The following is a 24,274-nucleotide window of genomic DNA, read 5'->3' as shown; positions in this document are numbered from 1 at the left end:
CATGGGCAAGAAACCCATGTATAGATAATTCTTCTTTTACAATATTTTATTTTCTTACTTTTGACAAGTATAATGATTACATCAAGTCATGACATCTTAATTATGAAGACCGACACTAATTACATGTCAACATGGAGTGGGGCATCAGGGGAAGGCTCTAAGCCACATGCCATAGTACAAGGGTAGCTAAGATAAGGGAAGCCCACACTTGGGTGTATGAATGTAGGAGGGAGCAATCATGGTACATGAGTTACCTCGGCCTTTGTTTTTCCACCTTTCTTCATATGCCTTTTGCCTTTTATTGGTCTTTCTTCTAAAATTGCCTGGGGCTCCAGGGGATAAGAGCATGATGCAATTGATATAGCAGTGAATACCCCCTTAAGGTTAGACGTTTCATCGCCCACCAGGGGTTAGGAAAATCACAGGTTCCTTAATGATGCAAGGGGGCCAATATACAGGGCCCTAGGAACCAGGGTGATGGCCATGATGATGGGGATGGAGCTTATGTTTGGCTTTTGCCCACGTGCTAAATTTGTATGTCGTAACCATCTTTTGCATTTTATGGCACATTTCCTATTGAGAGTGGCCAAAATATGCTTTTTATTTTCTTTTTAGTTGCATCAACCTCTGAGGCATTGTTCCAGGCCTGACCCAAAGTGTGGGCAAGGGGAGGTGGAGGCTAACTGCTTGTGGACCCAATCGACAAATGTGGACCTGGATGGGAAATATGTGGAAAGGGGTTATAATGAGTGGAGGGGAGTGATATGTGTGGTGTTGGGAGCAGGACCACGCAACCAAAATCAGGATTTCTCATGTAGTGGCACTGCTAAAGCTAGTAGCGAATAAAAGAGATCCCACGGTACTAGATACAAGGTTAACCACCCAGTGGAACAGAGGGGACAAGAGTACAAACCAAGCCCATTCTTTTTGATGAATCCCCCTACCAATCCATGCCCAAAAGTGTCTATGATAAGTAAACAAAAGTACCCAACTACATAATTAAAATCATATCTTCGGGCTTGGAAGGCCCACCTTTAAACATACGATCATGACAGATGGGTGAGAGTGCACAATGGTCGGCTAAAGTGGCAGAGATGATGGCACATCAAGCTATCTGGTGGCTGCAAGGGGTTGTTGTATGCCGGATGAGGACCATCTAGGAGAAAAATTTCTCCTATGGGTGTCACCCATAGGTGGTGAGTAACAAGCCTATAATATAGTTGTGTATGTGCAAAGCAGGAGTCTTCACAAGGTGTTGGAGGACGTGACTCCTACGGAGTTGTTTACAGGAGTGAAAGTAAATGTGAGTCATCTGCGCATATTCAATAGTCTAGTTTATGTCCATGTGCCTACAAAGAAGAGGACTAAGTTGGAGCCCGTATCTAAGAGAGGCATGTTTGTTGGCTTCAATGAGGTCTCAAAGGCCTACTGAGTCTACATTCTAGGGAAAAGAAAGGTGATCTTGAGTCAGGATGTCAGCTTTGACGAGGATAGTACCCTCAGGAGTATCATGAGCAATAGCTAGACTGGTAGAGGAGGCGTGATAGGCTCCTAAGGCTGAGCAAGGACCAACAGCACCAACAGGGACACAACCAGCAGATTCAGAGGAAGAGTAGGATATTCCTTCGAGCTTTACCGGGAGGAGGCCGAGATGGGATGAGCAGACATTGAGAGATGTTGAGGACCATGTGGAGGCTCTTAGTAGCACTTTCAGGCAAAGCAAACCACCGACCAAATATTCAAGTTATTTGCCACTATCAAGCAGCGTCTGCGAGTCTGAGACATCCACTTTTGAGGATGCTATAGGCAAGTAGGTCTAGATGGATGCCATGATAGAGGAGTATAGCTCCATCATGAGCAATGATGTTTGGGATATAGTACCGAGACCGAAGGGGAAGTTTGTGGTCACTTCTCGATGGATCTACAAGATCAAACATGCAGCAAATGGTAGTATTGAGAAGTATAAAACGAAGTTCATGGCAAGAGGGTTCTCCTAGAAGGAGGGAGTGGATTATGAGGAGACATTCACACTCGTCACCAGATATGCATCTATTAGAACAGTTATGTCCATTGCTTCAAAGATGGGGTGGAGGATATATCAGATGGATGTGAAGACTGCTTTCGTCAACAGAGTGATTAAGGAGGAAGCGTATATTGAGCATCCTCGAGGTTTTGAAGTATATGGCAAAGATTCTCATGTATGCAAGTTGAAGAGGGCCCTTCATGGGCTGAAGCAGGCTCTGTGTGCATGGTATGCCAGGATCGATAGATATCTTCTTGGTTTGGGCTTCACCAAGAGTGAGGTGGATCCCAACTTGTACTTCATACTCATTGAGGGTGAACAGCTCATCTTAGTATTATATGTGGACACTCTCTTTTTAACAAGATCGAAGAAGCTCATAGGGATGTGCAAGGAGGATCTTGCTTCGGAATTCGACATGAAGGACATCGGCTTGATGCACTACTTTTTGGGATTGGAGGTGTGGCAGCAACCAAGAGAGATTTTCCTTGGGCAGGGCAAGTATGCAGTGGAGATCTTGAGGAGATTCAGGATGGAGGATTGCAAGCCTATGTCTACACCTATGATCACTAACCTGAAGAAGTTGAGCACTTTTGAAGGTGAATTAGTGGATCCCACATTGTATAGGAAGCTAATAGGTTCTTTGATGTATCTGTTCAACACTAGGCCAAATATATGTTTTGTTTTGAATACACTCAACCAATTCATGGTGGAGCCGAGACAGGTTCATTGGGTGGCAGCGAAGCATGTGCTGAGATACCTGCATGGGACAGTAAACTTTGGACTGAGATATGTCAGAGTTGTAGGAGTGGAGTTGCAAGCATACACAATTTTGATTGGGCATGGAGTTGGTGGACAGAAAATCCACATTTGCATTTTGTCTCAGCTTGGGATCAGTCATGATTTCATGGTTCAGCAAGAAGCAGCAATCTGTGGCACTCAGTTTAGCAAAGGCAAAGTACATGCAAGTGAGAATGGCAAGTTGTGAGGTAGTATGGCTTCGCAAGATGCTTGCAAGATTATTTGATCTATAGATGGGGGAAATGGTGATCCACTTTGATAATCAGAGTTGCATTAATCTCCCTAAGAATCTTGTGTTTCATGATCCATCCAAGCGTATCAAAGATTAGATATCACTTCATCACAGACAGGGTCCAAAGGGGCACACTGAGATTGCATTACATTTCTATAGAGGAGCAAATGGCAGATTTCTAGTGAAGGGAAAGTTTGTGAAGTACTAGGATAAGTTGGGGGTGGTGGAGAATCCCTTCCTTGCTAAGAGGGAGTGTTGATGTGAGTAGCATTGGAAGGTCTTAGCATGTGGAAGACATTATTTGCCTCTTCTAGTGATTTATGTCTTCTTTCCCAAGTTTAACTTAGGAAAAGTACAATAATTAAAGTCAATTGATTACTGTGAACTATTGGGTTATTTTCTAAGCATAAATAATTTACTTATTTAAGTGACTCAGAAAAAATCTAACCATTGATCTTCAAGATGTTTCTAGAAGGAAGATTCAAGACGTTTCTAGAGGGGAGGCTAGCGTTAGGGATTTGGATTCAATGAAGATTATAAATGAAGGCTAGCAATGGAAGTGAAGACACAACGAAGAGCACAAGTGTGTGAGCGAGTGATCGTGAAAGAGAGCAATTTTCTTTGCAATGTGAGTGGCTCGGTGACTAGTGCACAGAGAAGGAAGAAGTGCGAGTGGGTTTGAGCGAATCCAACGGGGCAAAGTTGGAGAAGATTGCAGGGTTGAGTTGTTGGAAGGAGATCGTGTTTGTCTGGAGGAGGTTGAGCTGCTGGAGTGTTGGGGTTTTTCCAATGCGCATTAGTGGCAGCGAGTAGATTTAGTTGTTGTAGGGTGCAAATCTGATTGCTGCAGGCCGATTTCTTTAGAACGATTTCATTTAGAGGCAATTTTCCTTGAGGCCGATTTACCTGGGCCGAATTCATTTTGAGGGAGTCGAGTTGCAGTTTCCAGATTGTATTTTTCCTTGTATCTTTGTGGGTCGAAAAAACCCAAATTTTCCAAATAATGAAATGACAAAGAATTTTTTGTGGGTTAATTAATTTTGCAATGTGTGATTTATCTCTCTGGTTTATTTTGGCTGCATATTTCTAATTCTAGAAGTTAAAGACACCAATAATTCAGTTATTATTTGAGTAAATAAATAATAAATTGGGGATAAATTAAATTGCCGTGAGAAAATAAATCTGGCTGGTATTAGAAATTTAACAGCCACCAATAGAAATCAATGTTTAACTTTACAATTACAAATCTCCTCATAAGAATATCCTCCATTATTTTAATAAGATAATGTAGAAACAAAGAAACCAAATTCAATTTAGGAAATTCACCAAAAACTTTCTTTTTGTTTTGTAGTTTCCTTTTCTATTTCTATGAAACAATCTATTATTATGGACAATACTTCAATTGAAGATTCCAGTTGAATGGAAACAAACCTCTAGTTGTCGCCGAATTTTATCCTGATTTTTCAAAACAAAATGTACAGGAATAAACAGAGAAAGAAATATCACCCATCCAGCTGCCAAGAGCACGACTCTGTACATACGGAACTCGATAAGCATAAGAGAATTACCAAGAAATAGAATATAAGTAAATTCAACAGCAACAAAACTATTGTGTGCCCATCTAGTATGAAAAAATCAATTTAGAAAATAAACTAAAACAAATCAACTGAAGATCAAACCTAGACTAGATATTTTTTGTCCATTGGCAAAAATCATTGAAGCAAATATTCAACAAGTCCAACAGTATGTTGTCCCTATCTAGTATAAAGAAATCAAGTTACAAAACCATGTAATATGAATGAAACAATTGAAGATAAAATCCAATCTTGAAAACCATTCGTGGAAACACCATTTATGATCAAAAAAAATGTTAAAGAGAATGAATCATAGTTCAAATCTCACCAGTGGTTCAAATATAACAACATTAATAAGGATTAAAATAAAAGTGAAGGGAGATCGACCAACATACATAGTACAGCAAATACAGGCAAACAATGAAGGATATAGAAATCAAAGAGAATCCAGAGAAAATAAAATTACTAGCAACAAAAAAGTAGAATGTGATGGCAGACCACTAGCACAATGAAGAATTTGTAATGTATACAAGTATTTTGCGAAGACTATATCAAAAGAAGTACCAATTACAGGCAAACAGTGTGGAACAGCTGATCATGATAATAATCACTACCCTGATCACCATGTAATTGATATTGAACCAGATATAGAGGAAATTGCAGTACGTAGAAGTCAATGTAAAAAGGAAACAGTGCAGTTAATTCAAGAAGAAACTGGCGAATGGCACTAATCAATGATTATGTGAGATATCAAGGAAGGAGTTCTGATGTCAATTGATGCCCAGAATTATATTGTGTGTCTATCAATGCCCAAACTATTGAGGAAGTACTGAAATAGGAATCAAAGATATCGGAAGGATCAACCAATGTAAAGATAGTGATAGTTTCAATTGGCACACGCGCTAGGATAGATATATAGGACCCAGTATGTGTGCCCACTAGCACTCAGATAGGCAGGGGTGTAAAACAATCAATGGGTAAGTTGATACATGAAGAACCAGAGCAAAGCAAGGAGTGTGTGTCAATCAGCACAAAGAAAGTCTGTTGTATGCAAACCAACAACAAAGTTCAGGAGTGGGTGCAACAAGATGACACAGATGGGAAGCTTTGGATTAACTGATACAGGAGGTTTCAAGGGCAGCAACATCGATACTAGTTCAGCTATTGATGAAAATACCTTTAAGAGTGGATGCAATAACATGAAGGGAAGAACGATTTGGAACAGTTGATACTGCAGGTTTCACAGGCAATTGTAAGGATACCAATTAGGTTATTAATAAAAGAAATTTTGACAATTCTGTGTTTTTTCTATGTCATATTCCTAATTAGCCATGGCTAATTGGAATATTCGATTTTGCTCAATTTTGCCTTCTATAGTTATTTATAAATAAAAAGGTGAGGAAAAGGAGGGACATAACTCACCTTTAGAATAAAGTCACTTCCTAGCAGCACAACGTTGTGACTTAAAGGGGAGCCAAGGGGGCCAAAGGACCACACAAAGATGGGGCCCATGCAAACACTTGGAGGGACTGCGCAGATGGAAAGGAACACGTGGCAAGAAAGGGACTGCGTTGGAGGAGGTGGGCCTTGGGATTGAGAGAGGCCAACGCTATAAAGTAGAGGGGAGCCTCCTCATTTTGTCATTCGATTATGCGCATTTGAGCTAGTCACTTCGACTTAGAGCACGCTGGCTGTTTAGCTGGTCTGCAGCACTATTTAGTGCATCGAGTGTCTCCGTTCGGAGATCTAGTGTCTCCATTCGGAAATCTCACCCTTAGCCCCAGGGGACTTTGAGTGCCTGCTCAAGCAAGTTAGTTTTCAGCAGTCTTTTGCGGGAGTATTGATCTTTGGAGGGAGGAGGAACTGAGCATTTTGGATAACTGTGTAGTCTTGAGAGAGGGACGCAATTCTTTTGGTGGGAGTTCCGAATTGAGGGTTTTGCGGAGGATTTGAGCTAGGAGATTGAGCAAGGGATCAGCCCTTGCATACTGGAGGATTTTAGAAGAATTTTAGGTGGAGTTTTGGAGGATTCTATTTAGTGGCAGTGCAGAGCCTTGAGGGATAGCGTAGATCCCCAAGGGAGTGATTTTCGGGGGTCGACTATTTCAGAAAAGCCTTCTGGGTTTTTCTGGGTTTCTTGAGTAGAGTCAGATTCCAGAGTTTCAGCATTTTCTGAGGAGCGAAACAACCCCAAATCCTCATTTGATTTCTAGCAGTGGCAACAACACGGCAATTCTCCAGTAGCTTGGATGCAGTTCAAAGAGAGGCCATTCCTTTGCTATTCTGAGTGTATTTCTTCACTTGCCTTGTGCAAGTCGAGGTGCTACCTGTCTGATCACCTCTTGTACTCTTTCCATTACTCAGTATAATAAAATGGCTTAACATTTCTCTCTGCATTACTTGAGTATCTGCTTATATTTCATGTTCACATTATTATATGTTGTACCACTGTTATTTTTATCACTTTGAGTTTCCCGGTCACTATATCATTTGGACGTGTTTGGTTGGAGTTTTCTTGGGTTTGAGGGATATCCCAGAAACGGGATATTACAGTGGTATCAGAGCATAGATTTGGCTCAGCCTGTGGAGCTAGCAATCTATGACACCGGGGGAAAAGCCCTACATCTGTTACAGAGGTAGGAGATACAGAGACATTGGGCATAGGTTGGAGAACACCTACAGAGAGGGAGACTGTGTTCGGGTGGTGGACACAGAACAGGAGGAGCCTGTGGTGAACGCAGAACAGGAGGAACCTGTGGTGGACGCAAAGCAGGAGGATCCGATGGCAGATGATGACAGGAAGAAATTTGCAGACATGCTCCTCAAATTAGTGCAGGATCTGTCGAGGCAGGTCGAGGTGATGAGGTAGAGATTCACGACAGTGGAGGCTAGACAACGTGAGAGCCCACGGGTTTTCCAGGTTGGAGAGGGATCAGGTGCATCTCACCATTTGCCAGAGCAGGGTGCCACTTAGCGTGATACTACTCAGCAGGTGGCCTCACATGCCCCTATACGCTCTACCATGCCCACTTTCCTAGGAGCAGATACGGGGGCCAGAGCATAGCAGGAGGCAGAGCCCGGTCATATGGGCGATTATTTTGCGGAGTACCAGGCTTATGGGCAGGAGTTCAGGGATGCTCTCTCATTCAGAGACTTTGTTCAGCTCCAACGGGATAGTAGACCCCGCGACCATCACAGAGGATACCGGCATTATCATGATGGGGACACCCACCGCACAGCTAGTAGATTTCACTTGCCTACGTTTAATGGCTCATCAAACAGTTCGGCAGAGTTTTGGGTGGAGAAGCTGGACATCTATTTCCAGCTTAACCAGATGTCGGAGACAGAGGCCATCAAGGTGGCGACATTACATTTGGATGGTGAGGCCCAGGATTAGTGGTTCCATGGGTTGGTTACACTCGGACACTCCACAGTGACGACATATGCCGAGTTTACCAGGAGATTGATGGAGAGGTTTGACCGGAGGGATCCGAAACAGCACTTCGTTGACCTGGCAAGGCTCAAGCAGACAGGGAGCCCAGAGACTTACATTGCAGACTTCTTGAGGATTTCAGTGATGGTGCCAGATCTATCCACGGCACGGAGGATCTACATGTATGTTGAGGGGTTAGCAGAGCCACTTCGGGTCTAGTCAGGTCCACTAGACCAGCCACACTCCAGGATGCTATTAGCAAGACCCGGGACTTACAGGATGCCTTACCCAGGACCCAGACACCTTACCCCCAGAGACAGGCTTTCCAGCCTAAGGGGAAGGATGTGAGGATTCCGCCTCCAAAGGGGAATCCAGGACAAGCATAGATTGATGATGATGCCAGGAGGGAGTTGAAGAAGAAGCGGTTGTGCTTCACCTGTCAAGAGTCATGGGCACCGGGACATAGATGTGCTGTTGGCAAAGCACATTTTATTGAGGTCTTCTTCGAGAGCAGCGGGGAAGAGGATGAGGAGGATGATGTGGAGGCAAGAGATAGTCATGCCGCGCAGGATCGTTTGCCACCTCCACCACCACCAGCAGGTGGTGCAGCTTTTGCACCTACCAGAGGGGCCCTTGCAGCATTGCGAGGAGTTCCCAAGTATTTGACGTTGCGCGTACGGGGGACAGTACGTGGCCAGTGAGTACCAGTCTTGGTTGACAGTGGGGCAACCCACAACTTCATCGATGCACAGATGGTTGAGCGGAGAGGTATACGGACAAAGAGCTTCAATGGCTTTTTAGTTTTGGTCCCAGGAGATCATACCATGGTGTGTGCTCGTTATGTTCCAGAGTTATCAGTGACGATGGGCACCTACACACTGACTGACCACTTTTTCGTGGTCGATATTCCGAACACCAACATGATACTGGGTGTTCAGTGGCTTATCACTCTAGGGAAGGTCACGACAGATTGGAAGACCCTAGAGATGGAGTGGGATGATGAGAAGACAGGGAAGCATGAGAAGATACGGGGACAGCACACATATCCGCCTCAAACTATTTCGGCTCATCGGATGGAGGCAGTCTTCCGGAAGGGAGACGTAGAGTGGGCAGTGGAGTTGCGTGCATCAAAGGCAGGGACTACAGGGCAGACAGTGCACCCAGAGATACAGTCCATCCTTGACCGGTATGCCATAGTATTTGGGGAGATTCCGCCAGGACAACCACCGGACCGGGGGTTTGAGCACACCATTGAGCTTGAGCAAGGCATACAGGCAGTGATTACTACCCCCTATAGGCATCCCAAGGCCTATCGGGATGAGATTGAGCAGGCCATTCAGGAGTTGCTGGCCCTTGGGCACATTCGGCCGAGCACAAGTCCTTTTGCTTCTTTCGTGGTGTTGGTGAAGAAAAAAGACGGCACATTGAGGATGTGTATGGACTACAGGGCCCTGAACAAGAAGACCCTGAAGAACAGGTACCCCATACCTAGGATCGATGAGTTGATGGATGAGTTGAGAGGAGCCTAGTTCTTCTCAAAGATTGATTTGAGATCTGGGTACCATCAGATTCGCGTGAGGGAACAGGACATTCCCAAGACCGCCTTTAGGTGTCACTATGGGCACTTTGAGTTTTTGGTGATGCCCTTCGGGCTAACCAACGCCCCAGCTACATTCCAGTCTTGCATGAATCACATCTTCCACAGTCACTTGAGGAAGTTTGTGTTGGTATTCTTTGATGATATACTCATTTACAGCAGGACTTGGGAGGAGCATCTCCAGCACATTGAGACAGTGTTGCGCATCTTGGAGGAGCAGCAGTTCTATGCCAAGCTCTCCAAGTGTGAGTTTGGATTGATGGAGATGTTGTACTTGGGACACATCATAAGGGTGGACGGAGTGAGAGTCCACGAGGAGAAGATTAGGGCCATCCAAGATTGGCCAGAGCCAAGGAACGTGACAGAACTTCGAGGATTCATTGGTATTTGTACTTACTACCAAAAGTTCGTCAAGAGTTTCTCACAGCTTGTTGCACCCCTGACAGATTTGACGATGAAGGGGGCATTTAATTGGTCGGACACAGGGCAGCGAGCCTTTGACAGGCTCAAGGAGGTGACGAGCAGCTGCCCAGTGCTTGTATTGCCAGATTTTTCGCAGCCATTTGTTTTGGAGTGTGATGCGTTGGGAGAGGGGATCGGCGCAGTACTGATGCAGGGAGGTCACCCTATAGCCTTTGAGAGCCGAAAGCTCCTTCCGCACGAGAGGTTGTATTCTATATACGACAAGGAGATGCTAGCCATCATGCATGCATTGGCCAAGTTCCGGCAGTATTTAGTGGGTAACAGGTTCAGGGTGAGGACTGGTCACAACAACCTCAGGTTCTTTTTGGAGCAGAAGCAGCGACAGGAGAGGCAGCAGAAGTGGATCAGTAAGATCCAAGCATATGACTTTGACACTGAGTATGTCAAGGGTAAGAACAACGTGGTAGCAGATGCCCTTCACGTAGAGCAGCCACGTTGTCTCTTATGAGCTTGGACACAGACTGGAGGGCTCAACTCTTAGTAGAGTACTCCAAGGACAGATTTGCATGTGAGGTTCTGGATGGGCAGGTGGCGGAAGACAGGTACAGGGTGATCAATGAGATCATTTACTATAGGGACCGAATCTTCATGACTGAGGGATCTCAGCTCAAGAAGAAGATACTCCAGGCATCACATGATTCACCATTGGGCGGCCATCAGGGTTTTACCAAAACCTACAGGGCCATTAGAGAGAGGTTCTCATGGAAGCGCCTCAAGGAGGACGTACTCCAGCATATCCGGGAGTGCGAACTTTGCCAGATGAACAGGGGGGGAAATGAGCCATCCCGCAGGATTATTGCTGCCACTTCCCATTCCGGAGGGGAAATGAGAGAGTATTTTGATGGACTTCATCACAGGGTTGCCCATGGTGCAGGGCAAGGATTGTATATTTCTCGTCGTTGATCGATTGACAAAGTACACACATTTTTTCGCCATATCCGCACACTACACAGCAGCACAGGTGGCCGAGCTGTTATTCAGAGAGGTCTTCAGGCTACATGGTCTTCCTAAGACCATCATCAGTGACAGGGACAGTCGTTTCATGGGCGAGTTTTGGCAGGAGCTTTTCCGGTTGGTGGGGACGGAGTTGACACCGAGTACCAGTTATCACCCACAGACGGATGGGCAGATAGAGATAGTTAACAAGTGGCTGGAGGGCTACTTGCATAACTATGTCAGTGGGCAGCAACAAGCATGGCTGAAGTGGCTGCATCTGGGGGAGTACTGCTACAACACTACACATCACATGTCCATTGGTATGTCACCATTCTATGCTTTGTATGGATATCATCCTTTATCTTTTGCTGACATAATGTTTGGTGCTAGCAAGGCTCCAAGAGCCAAGATTTGGATCCAAGAGAGTCGGGATATCCTCCGAGCTCTCAAGGATAATATGGCTACAGCGCAGAACCAGCAGAAGCTGTATGTTGACAGGGGTCGGGTGGAGAGACAGTTTGAGGTAGGGGACTTGGTCTACCTACGGTTACAGCCATACCAACAGTCGTCACTGAAGCAGAAGGGGGCTGAAAAGCTCAAGCCCCACTTTTATGGGCCATACAGGGTGATACGCAGGATTGGACAAGTTGCCTATGAGTTGGGGCTACCCCAAGGCAGCAAGATTCATAACGTCTTTCATGTATCATGCCTGAAGAAGGCGTTGGGACAACATGTGACAGTGATAGATGAGCTACCGCCCACGGATGATGAGAGGCATTTGGTGTTGCAGCCAGAGGCTATTATTGATACCAGGGAGAGGCAGCTACGGAGCAGGACAGTGAAGGAATTCTTGGTGAGGTGGAAGAATTTACTGGATGAGGATGCCACTTGGGAGAGTGAGAAAATTTTGCAGCATCCATCACTTCAGTTGCTTGACGACAAGCAACATTTTGTCTGGGCAGACTGTAATATTCCTAATTAGCCATGGCTAATTGGAATATTCGATTTTGCTCAATTTTGCCTTCTATAGTTATTTATAAATATAAAGGTGAGGAAAAGGGGGGACATAACTCACCTTTAGAATAAAGTCACTTCCTAGTAGCACAACGTTGTGACTTAAAGGGGAGCTAAGGGGGCCAAAGGACCACGTAGAGATGGGGCCCACGCAGACACTTGGAGGTACTGCGCAGATGGAAGGGAACACGTAGCAAGAAAGGGACTGCGTTGGAGGAGGTGGGCCTTGGGATTGAGAGAGGCCAACGCTATAAAGGAGAGGGGAGCCTCCTCATTTTGTCATTCGATTACGTGCATTTGAGCTAGTCACTTCGACTTAGAGCACGCTGGCTGTTTCGCTAGTCTGCAGCACTGTTTACTGCATCGAGTGTCTCCGTTTGGAGATCTCACCCTTAGCCCCGGGGGACTTCGAGTGCCTGCTCGGGCAAGGTAGTTTTCAGCAATCTTTTGCGGGAGGATTGATCTTTGGAGGGAGGAGGGACTGAGCATTTTGGATAACTGTGCAGTCTTGAGAGAGGGACGCAGTTCTTTTGGTGGGAGTTCTGGATTGAGGGTTTTGCGGAGGATTTGAGCTAGGAGATTGAGCAAGGGATCAACCCTTGCATATTGGAGGATTTTGGAAGAGTTTTAGGTGGAGTTTTGGAGGATTCTATTCAGTGGCAGCACAGAGCCTTGAGGGACAACATAGATCCCCAAGGGGGTGATTTTTGGGGGTCGGCTATTTCAAAAAAGCCTTCTGGGTTTTTCTGGGTTTCTTGAGTAGAGTCAGATTCCAGAGTTTCAACATTTTCTGAGGAGGGGAACAGCCCCAAATCCTCATTTGATTTCTAGTAGTGGCAGCAGCACGACAGTTCTCCAGCAGCTTGGACGCAGTTCAGAGAGAGGCCATTCCTTTGCTATTCTGAGTGTATTTCTTCACTTGCCTTGTGCAAGTCGAGGTGCTCCCTGTCTGATCACCTCTTGTACTCTTTCCATTACTCAGTCTAATAAAATGGCTTAGCACTTCTCTCTGCATTACTTGAGTATTTGCTTATATTTCATGTTCACATTATTATATGTTGTACCATTGTTATTTTTATCACTTTGAGTTTCCCGATCACTATATCATTTGGACGTGTTTGGTTGGAGTCTGCTTAGGTTTGAGGGATATCCCAAAAACAGGATATTATATTCTATTATACTATTTCTGGCTTAGTTAGTAGTTGTGTCTATTATCACTCGAATTCTCCCTAGAAGAAAATTACTAATCTCACCAAGGGAAGAACCTTGTTGATGCTTTTAGCTTGGGCAGGTACTTCTGCACAGGCCAAAGTGTCTGGGTGTGCAGAAGCCGCCCAAAGTCTCCTTAAACACTTGCTCTAGTGTGAGCAAGTTGCATTTGTAACTTAGCCTAAGTCTAACTTACGAAATGCACATAATTGTTATGTTGGCTAATTGAGCCAAAGAAACATTAGAAAAAGGAAAGTATTTACTAGTCATTATGTTTGATCTCGGCCCTTGATCTTAGGTGAGGTAAGATCTAACCTCAGCAATCAATCACCTTGGAGTTTAGGATTAGGTATTTAGCTCACAAAAAGTTATAAAAGCAACGCTATAGCGAACGAGAAGACACACCATACAGGAACACAATATTGAGAGAGGCATCTCAATGAGTGTGATACTCTAGAGTGTTCAGTCCAAGAAAAGGGGTGGTAAGGAGATCCAGATCAGCTACTAAAGAGGGCTTGATCAACTATATCAGATCCATTGTTGTACTTGTATTTCCTCAGTTGGGCCATTATCTCGATACGAGGGCCCAAGTAGATTTTCAATCAATTTAATGATGAACTGGTTTGACTGGGCAAAAATCTGTTGTGTCACTTTTTTTGTGAAATTAGTTTTGTTTTGTTTCCGCTAATTAATGTTAAGAACCCACTTGTACAATTCATTCAATAGATTTGTAATCTGCTAGGTTAATGGTTTATTGGATGCTAGGTTCGCAAGCAAAATTAACATGGTATAAGAGCAAGAAACTCGGGAAACCAATCTCTAAGTCACGTAGAAGCTAGGTTTGTACAAGAACGCCAGGGCCAGGTTTGGTCGTGATCGTACAAAGGCGAATTTTTTTTATAAATGACCAAAATCAGGGTATACAATCGCATGGCTACGGCTATTAAACGGGAAAATTTTCAAGGGGGCGAATATCAAATTTTGGCTCAGTTTTGTTTTAAAAAAATAAAAATTAAATAGATAATAAAAAAATTTAAAAGGCGGTTGTCAAACCCACCTAACCAACAACAGCAGGGTTGTCAAATCCAATATAGGGGGTAGCATTGAGCTTAACGGATGACAAGAGCAGTTGAGGCGAGTGGAGGTAGCAACATTAACTTAATGAACAACGCGACAGAGAGTTTGTTGGGCGAGGTTGGAACCAAGTTGACCAACCAGCCATTGTGGAGGTAGCTGGTACAGAAATCCGACGGTTGGGCATGGATTGGGGCACACTATGAACAAAGATGATGGTGCAGGGGCTACTGAAGTAGGGCAGTGAAGATCGAGCGCACATTGAGGAAGCAGCCACTGAGGACGTCAAGCGACAAGGAGTTGAGCAATGTTGAGTTCAAGTCATGGTAAAAGATTATTGAGACAGACAACAGTGGAGCTCGATGCAGGTGTCGAGCATCGATCGGGAAGGGTCATTTGGATGTTGGAGTCAAGCTCAAGTTGTATCAACAGGACGCACAAGTTGTTGTGGGGTAGTGTGAAAGGACCTATTCAAGTGCAAGCATACAGGTGGCACAGGCATGGGGAACTACAATGCACAGGGGCTTGATATAACCATCAAGAAGGCATAGTCCAGCAAAGATGCAACACAGTTACCAGTGATTAGTGAAGGTTAACCCTTAGCGGGAGAGAGGGAGGTCACACCAATCGAAGTGTGACAGCAACACCTTTTCGATGGATTTTCTTATTTTGAGAAGACAACAACCAGTCTAAATTTCGAGGACAAGTTGGAAGGGGCATCCAATTTCAATCCATGGAAGGAGACGATAGCGTTGGTTCTCAAGGAGAACATCATCAAGGAATTTGTAAAAACCTAGGTTATAGCTCCTTTAGATGCTAACTCTAGTAGCCTACAACATGAAAGATGTGCATGTATGTATCATCATGAATGGGGTGAAGGATCATGTGATCCCTCACATATCAAGGAAGAATAGTGTGCCCATGAGGTGTGGACCGCTCTAATGAGTTTGTATCAGAGTGACAATCAAAATCGAAAGATGGTGTTAAGAGAGAAGCTCAGGAACACTAGGATGATTGAATTGGACATCCTAGCATCATATCTCACTAGGATTAGTCAGTTCGAGATGAGTTGGAGTTGTTGGGGTAGTCGTGGTGTATGAGGAGTTGGTAAAGATAACCCTAAGCAGGTTCACAAAACCTAGGGCTACCTTCGTGACAAGTGTTCGAGCATGACAAAAGCCAACAAATTAGAGTGGACTGTGGAATGACTTCACCCAGAAGGAGACCTGGGAGACATCATTGTCTAGAGGACAACGGAAGAGAGGGGATGATGAGAATCTTGCTCTTGCCAGCAAGGAAATAAGGAGCAAAGGTTCGAGTAGTAGGGGTGAGGATTCAACCTCACAACCCAAGAAGACAAAGGACTTGACTAAGGTCAAGTGTTTTTCCAGCCATAAGATGAGACACTATGCTTCATAGTGTCCAGAGAGGAAGAAAGGGGGAAGGGGACGCAGTCAACAGTAGCTCAAGGGGAGTTTGCCAAGAAGTTTGAAATCGAGTCCACGCTTAATTTCCTACCTTACATCAAGCACCTTATGAGTGGGTGTGTGGCTACTAGATCGTGGAGCCACGAGGCATATGACAAGAGCATGGGGACTTTTTAAGAGCCTGACCAGGTGGGACTTAGTGTTGAGCTTTGTAGCTCGAAAGAGAATCTTGCTCTTGCCAGCAAGGAAACAAGGAGCAAATGTTCGAGTAGTAGGGGTGAGGATTCAGCCTCACAACCCAAAAAGAAAAAGCTCTTGACTAAGGTCAAGTGTTTTGTTGATCATAAGATGGGACACTATGCTTCACAGTGTCCAGAGAGGAAGAAAGGGGAAAGGGGACGCAGTCAACAGCAGCTTTCAGGAGGATTTTACCAGGAAACTTGAAATCGAGTCCACACTTATTTCCTACCTTACGTCAAGCACCTTATGAGTGGGTGTGTGGCTACTAAATCGTGGACCCACAAGGGATATGACAGGAGCATGGGGACATTTTGATAGCCTGACCAGGTGGGACTCAGTGTTGAGCTTTGTAGCTCGGAAGGTACTTCTAGTCATGTGTCTTGACAAGGACTTTGATTTGCCTCGTCGGGAGCTTGCATTCAAAATGTAGAGTGTGCAAGTGAGTTGTACACATGTTGATGTGTTGCGTGTCAGATGAATGAGGCATGCATGTAAGGCAAGCTAAATTTATGACTTGTACTTGAGTTAAAATAAAGAAAATTAAATATAGGATAGATAACTAAAGTAATGTCACTTATCTGCAGTTAACATGACGAACTAATTTTGGTTGTTAATCTTAGCTTAAGAAAGTTAAAAATTGAGCCAAAAGTGAGGTGTTAGGACACAACAATTGCACAAGATTGAGAGAGGCTTTTCGTTGAGCATGTGTTGGGTCTAAGAGAGTGCAGTGAGGCTAGTGATCAGTGTTGTATTTTCTCAGTTGGGCCATTATCCCCAGTACGAGAACCCAAGTAAATTCCATGATTAATTTATTAATGAAGAACTGATGAATCTTGATTGAGCAAAAATTGGTGTGTCTGTGTAATTCGGATCGATAAATTTTTGCTTCCGTTATATTTTGTGTTAGGAACCAACTGTGTATTCGTTATGTTAATAATTGTTGGGAACCAAATACTAGGTGTTGGATTTTGAATGTTTAACATGGTATTGGAACTAAAACTCTGAATTGATCACGGAATCGCAAGAAGTTGAGTTCGTATTGGATTGTTGAAGCCAAGTTGGCTCGGATCATCCAAAAAAAAGCGAGATTTTTTTTGGGGCCAAGAGAAAAAAAAAATTACAGGGGATTTTTCTTTGTTAAATTGGCAACTAGGGCCAAACTCCATGTGGGTCGGCTTATTTATGGCAGCTGATATTTTTATTGGATCCCTCTCGTCGAGAGGTGTAGGATTGATCCAAAGATCATCCGATTCCGATAAGTATTTATGGAGATATGAATTTATTTTGTCTATGTAATTATTATCAAGCCGACCAGCCCTTACGTAGGCTCTAGCAGTGTTTTTAAAACCGGAACCGGTGATCGGACCGGTCCACCTAATGAACCGGTTTACCGACCGGAACCGGTCTAACCGGGACTGGTTTGGTCTAAACGAACCGGTTTTAGAAAAATACATTAAATAATTATTTTTTAATGAAAAAAACTATTTTTAAGATTTAAAAGCATGATTCCAAGCCAATAGAGACAAAATATGCAAAGATTGCTCATTTATATACCATGTAAAGGTGAATATATCAAAATGGCACCGAGTGCAATACATATCATCGACAAAATACATAAGCAATGAGGCTCTAAACCACTAAGAAGATATTAATATCACAAGTAAATTTCATCTAAGGAAAATGTTAGGTTTAATATGTTGCCCTAACCATTTTCCAACATGGTATCAAAGCTATGGTTTGTATCCTTGGTAGCTGGAAATATCACTATTTCATCTGTAGCTTGATCATTTGGAGATCAAGTATAACAAGACTAGCAAGAAGCTTATACAAAAGAAGAGAACCAAATGACAGACAAAAAGTCTGCCCCTAAATTAAAATAGGTCTGCATAGAGGTCCAAAGTCTGAGGTGTTTCAGAGACACGAGAATCATAGAGGTATAAAGTCATGAAAATCATAACCCCTAAACCACTAAACCACTAAACAACTGCGTTTTTTGTCATGTTTCAGTGGGCTGTCCATAAACCGGCCGGTTTAGGACAAAACCGGCCGGTTAGCAATAAACCGGCCGGTTTTGACCTAAACCGGCCGGTTTTTTACCGGTTAGGTCATTTTTCCGGGCACATGGGGCTTCTAACCGGGTTTTTTCACCGGTTCTGACCGGTGAGCCTCCCAACCGGCCGGTTAGGCCGGTAACCGGTTGGACCGGAACGGTTTTTAAAACTATGGGCTCTAGAAGCCCAACCGACGTGTCTATTCATCATCCTCGTTGTGGTATAAATAGATGAGGATTTGATATCATTCACACACATTCTTGAGGTGATCTCCTCTCCACGTCTTGGGTTTTTGGAGAAGGAGAGAACAAAAAGAATACGCTGGCCTAAGAAGGAGCCCTAGCTGCAGATGATGCCCTAGCTGATCCAACGCAGTCAATTACTTATACGCTGTTCAGGAGGAGACCTTATACGCTGTACATGGAGACTTTATACGCTGCTCTTATCCGCTGTCCTAGAAGCAGTCCTAAAGGAGAGTGGGACGCAGTCACCTAAAGATCATGCATCCGCAATAAGGAGGAGACGTAGCTGCAGTAAAGAGATCCATTATACAGCTGAAAGAGAAGTCTAGTTGCTGTCCAAAGGTACTCTAGCTGCAAGTCTAAAGAGAGTCTTAGACGCAGATATGAAGGTGCTTTAGAAGCCCTACTCGCAGTAATAAGGAGCCCTTGATCCACCGTTCAGATATGCTCCTATCTGCAGCTAGCCGCAGTCAAATAAAGGCTGCTATACACAGTCAAAAGCTGGCCTCATTTAGGTGTTACTACTCGCTGTCAAGAGGAATATAAATTCACTGTTTTAAGTGATCCAAATCCGCAGTTAATGGTGGATCTAATGTGCCCTAATCACAGCAAGATGTCATTGATATAAACTTGGATTGCTATTCGGTTCAACCAACTACAAGTGCAGGTCGATCTACGCAACAAACAAAGACACATACACGCTGTCAAGAAGCCTTATGAACAGGCCCTAACACACTGTACAGAAGCCTTATACACTACGTTGTCCGGAAGTAAAACACAGTCAAAGGAGACATGTAACACTTGGCCTCCGAGTATAGTAGCCGCAGTCAAGAAGAGGACTGAACTTGCAGTCGTAGTCAAGGAGAAAGGAGTCGCAGTCAAGGAGCAAGAAACTACAGATCAGATCCTCGCACTTCTCTCTGAAATTTCGGGTGAGCATTGGTTACAGGTATACGCAGTCAAGGAGAGACGGACTTCTCATATCCGCAAACAGAAGAAGATTCACATTAGGGCTTGACTGCACCTCGGTTGGGCAGTAGGTGCAGGCATGGCCAGATCTCAGGTACATGAACTAATTCGATGAGGACGCAACATTAACCAAGGTCTGGAGTAGGTTCCATTCTCAGCATACCTGTAGGTGCAGTCTAGATGATTCTCGGATCTCATACTTTGTAGATCTCGGATGGATGAAGGAGAAAGGACTGCGGATAAGGTTACAACATTAGCATGAAGTCTGTGCTATTAATCTCGGCATATACAGAAGTATTTTTGTGCCCTTACTATCCTCACTGTCTGGGTCTAATGGAGATCATAGTAATGTTGTAGTTGCTATCTCAGTCTCAGCATTGATGTGATCATGTTGGAGAGTATTTAAGTGATGACTGTGTCTACTACACTCTAAGCATAATCTACAGTGATAGAATGGCATACCTGTAGCAGCCATATGACAATGAATAGCAGTGATAGAATGTCATCTGTTAAGGCAGCAACATGATGATGATGCACATTAGTATGGGCAGCATGAAGTTGAAAGATGATCATGGATATGAAGGGCAGCATGATGATGGATAAGATCATGGACATGGGCAGCATGATGATAATCATGATTAGTGCAGCATGGTGTAGTATGTAGTGGTACAGCATGAGAACCAGATGCAGCACGATGATAGGTGAAGGAGTCACCTTAGAGAATCAGTTGAAGCAATATGTCTTCAACTGATCTCGGCAGATATCAAAAGTCAAAGTGTTGACTTCTATTGTAAATGTACTATCTCTCTTGCTTTCTCTGCTGAACTTTGAAGAACATAAAAGAAGAATTGATCAAAGGGTTTCCCCACACATTGTGGGGTTTGTCCCTGGCTCGCGCCATATCTTGTGTCCTCTTGCCTTGGCTTGTCTTCTGCGTTTTATATTTATGTTCTATCTGCAATTTATCGTAATGCTGATGTGATTGCTAACTGTGAAAATTTAAATAAATTGCTCTAGCATAGAACATACCAAAAATTAACATTCTTTCAGTAGAAAAAAAAACGATTAAAAAAAAACATAAATGAAAAAATAAAAGGACCCATTTAAAAATAAAAATAAAAGTTTGGAAAAAAGGGCATCAGGCCCATTGTAGTTGTGACCGACAGGCCTAATGGCTCACCAACTACCAGGGTGCAAGAGCGACAAGAGGCAAACCGACAGTCGACTAGCCACCAATCGAGTTGGTTAAACTAGCCACTGTTAGAGTCAAATCAACAGTGGAGACCCACACAAACATGGACAGAACAAAGTCGAGGCAATTAAGACTGTTGGGACTACAATAAAGGATACACAGAATTCTAACTAACCACATAGAAAGACAAGCCACCAATGCTTGGTCCTACTTACATTAGATAGGGACAAAGCAGTCACGTAGGGCTTGCAGACTGAGTGTCGAAAAAGCGATCGAAAGCTAAACATGAACACACAACCGCGGACAGAGCAAGACAAGCGACTCAAACCACCATTGACTACACAAGGTAATCGGGCCAGCAATAGGAGGGATTGACTGCTCCAGTCGACAACGTTAATGGTCAACCGCAGGTTCGAGTAGAATTGCCAGGGATGTCGCACAATTGCTCAAGCGGACAACACAGGGTTGTAGGTTAACGTGGAGGTAGCAACCATCGGATTGGTCATGTGTAGGGTGTCTCGAGCTGACAAGGAATCGTTGTGAGTTGTGCATGTGATAGTGCACCACAACTAAATTTAAAAAAAAAAATATATATATATATATATATATATATATATATTCACTACTAGACTAATGAAGTGACCAGGCAGCGTTAGTGATTTATGGGCAAGGATCAATAAGGCTCCGAGTAGCCTTGGGAAGTGTGCAAGAAGCCTCGCGCAGCGAGAAAAAGGTGAAAAGATAGTTGTTGGTCAGTTTGGTAGAGATGGCTATTGGGCTATGTTAAGAGGACAGGTTGGAAGGGGCAGGAAATTTTAGCCCATGGAAGGAGCGAATTGTTTTGTTATTTGATGCACAGAATTCATGGAACATCATGGAGAAGACTGACCCAATTCCTGCAGATCCTATATAGTTGGATGAGTTTAATAAGAAGAATGTGAAGGATAAGAGAATAATCCCGAAATCCATTTGAGAACATGTTATACGTCATGTGCCAGGGAAGAAATATGCCTATGAGATGTGGGCATCCTTAACCAAGTTGTACTAGACTACAAAATAAAACAGGAAGATGGTGTTGAAGGAGAAACTGAGAAATGCCAAGATGTTTGAAACTGACACATTTGCATGATACCTAATCAGGGCAATGTATATGTTAATTCTCTTAACTTGATAATTGTTTGTGTTACCTTTTTACTTGTTAGCTTTGATCTTTCTTATTCCAATGTGCAATACATCAAACAGCTACAAAAACAGTAAGAACAGTGACACAGTATATACACTAGATGCCAGGGCCAAAACCCCTCCTCTTGAGGGGAAAAGCCCTAAAATTTCTTCTAATCTTTCAGACCTTTCAATTGGCGAATACCATGACCTATACTCAGACAAATACCCTCCAAGATCAAGTCTTCCTTGACCTCCTGTTGAAATATCTTCAACCTCCCAGTAGATCTGAAATTTTGCTCCCCAGCAACTGTTGTTGCTTCTCTAGGAGACTTCGATCTCCCTCTAACTTCCTTCCCCTTGACCTCACTTGCCTTGACTTGAGTCCTAGGGCTAGTAAGATGCCCTAAGAGACCTTCGCTTGCCTTCCTTCTCTCTTGCTTCCAAAATCGAACCTCAAACTAGCCCAGCGCAGAAACCCTAACTTCGCACTTCTAGAAGAATGGAGAGAGACCCAAACACTTCAAATTTTTCATCCTTCTCTTCTTCGCACTTCCTTCTTCGACTTTCTTCTTCTGCCTTCTTCGCATAAGAGATGAGTGAATGAATGATCCAAGTGGAGGACGAGTTCCTCTTATATATAGGCTTCTTCAAGGGTGGATATGGCTCTTCATGTAGGCCGACTTGACAGCTCATTAGGCCAACTTGATCTTGGAGGTATTTTGACACTTCGAATACAAAATAAATTTTTATTTACAATATACAATGTGCCTATAGGGTCTTCCATATATGACAATGACTCTTATACCTAGGACAAACCCTAGAAGCACTCAATGGGTGCTTGACCTATAAAATAAAAGAACTTGAGCATGAAACCCATGCTTCAATAATAATAATAATTTCTTTTTCACTTTACATTTACAAGAATACACTTCATACTAATGAAGACCGAACCTAGTTACACATTTTTCAACACTCCCTCTTGACTAGGGAGGTATTCATTAGAGGTACATGGTCATTCTCAATTCGAAGAGATCTCATAAGAAGAGTCGGATTGGTAACCCACCTGTCTAGCATCATAATAACCAGCATTGTCACATGGCACCATCATCATGTATAGACACCATCATCATGTATAGACCCATGATGTATAGACACCATTCGCATTCTCACCAAGGTACATACCCCACCCGAGTGTTCACAGAGTATGAACTCCCATTGGACTATTCTTATCCTGGGTAAGCTAATCCTCAAAGAATATCAATCCACGAGTACTCTTGTCTTGAATGCCCTACAAATGCCAAATGGTTACCCAATCCTCCATTCTTTCTTCCCAAGTGAAGGCAAGAATGTTGTGTCTATCTCTCCCTCTCAATTAGGGAGGGCAAATCCACCAAACCAAGCTTGTCCCTTAACTATACAAGTTTCTTGTTTGGAAGTGATTTCGTCAATATGTCAGCTATCTGCTCATCAATGGAGATATATCGTAGCTGCACCACACCATTTTGTACTAGCTCTCATATACAGTGATACTTGTTGTTGATGTGCTTTGTCTTCCCATGAAAGACTGGGTCCTCAAACAAATGAATACAACTGGTGTTATCACAACGTATCATTATAGGGTTCATCGGTCCTTCAAACAAGTCAGAAGGCAACTTCCTTAACCAAATTGCTTCGCTGCTAACTTTGCATGTTGCAACATATTCAGCTTCAGCACTACTCAAAGCAACTGTGTCTTGCTTTCTGCTCATCCATGAGACCATAGAGGATCGTAGAGTCTAACATCCTCCCTTAGTGCTTCTTCCATCTTGTTCACTGCCTTCCCAATCAGAATCTGTATAACCAGTCAATTGAACATCATTCCTTTTATCATATTTCAGGCAACAGTTGATGGTTCCTCGCAGATATCTCAGAATATGTTTTGCTATTATCCAATGATCATGCTTTGGCTCCACTTGGAATTGATTGAGTACGTTTACTACAAAACATATGTCCAGTCGAGTATTCACCAAGTACATCAATGAGCCAATCAGTTGTCTCTATCTGGAAGAATCGACAGGGCTTGATTCAGAACTCCTTAGTCTTTTCAAGTTTGTGATCATCGAAGTGGTCATAGTTTCACTGTCCATCATGTCAAACTTCTTCAGTATCTCGATCACATAATTTCCTTGACCTAAATAGATTTCAATAGGTTCCTGTTAGACTTCTAGTCCCAGATAGTAATGCATCAGCCCTACATCCTTCATGTCAAACTTTATTTCCAATTTCTTCTTACATTCTTCAATTCAACCTTCTACACCTGTCAAGAGAAGATCATCTACATATAGAAGAATAATTACAGGTTCATTGTTTACAACCTTAATATAGAGGTTTGAATCAACAGGACTTTTCATGAAGCCTAACCTCTGTAGGTATGCATCCATCCTAGCATACTATGCCCTCGGTGTTTACTTGAGGCCATATAATGCTTTCTTTAATCTGCAAACATATGCCTTCCTATATTTGACTTCAAATCCCAAGGGTTGTTCTATATAGACTTCTTCATCTATAGTGCCATTCAGAAATGCGGTCTTGACATCCATTTGGTGGATGTTCCATCCCATCGATGCTGCCAGAGAG

General features: G+C 43.4%; 1 protein-coding gene across 4 annotated transcripts in view; it reads right to left on the bottom strand.

The window, feature by feature from the left end:
- LOC149239668 (glycerol-3-phosphate acyltransferase 9-like) overlaps positions 1-24,274 on the bottom strand; it is a 366,346-nt gene that overhangs the window by 237,281 nt on the left and 104,791 nt on the right. For all 4 annotated transcript variants that reach the window (XM_089373482.1, XM_089373481.1, XM_089373479.1 and 1 more), the window contains one exon: positions 4,485-4,584. In XM_089373482.1, the coding sequence (XP_089229608.1) occupies positions 4,485-4,584 (100 nt within the window). The remainder of the gene's footprint in view (positions 1-4,484; positions 4,585-24,274) is intronic.

This window comes from Pinus tabuliformis, chromosome 8 (assembly GCF_031772625.1).
Source record: "Pinus tabuliformis cultivar Carrire ecotype Pingquan chromosome 8, CPIR1, whole genome shotgun sequence".
Classification (NCBI taxonomy): domain Eukaryota; kingdom Viridiplantae; phylum Streptophyta; class Pinopsida; order Pinales; family Pinaceae; genus Pinus; species Pinus tabuliformis.
The sequence above is the reverse complement of the archived record's forward strand: the minus strand, read 5'-3'. Positions and strand labels throughout refer to the sequence as shown.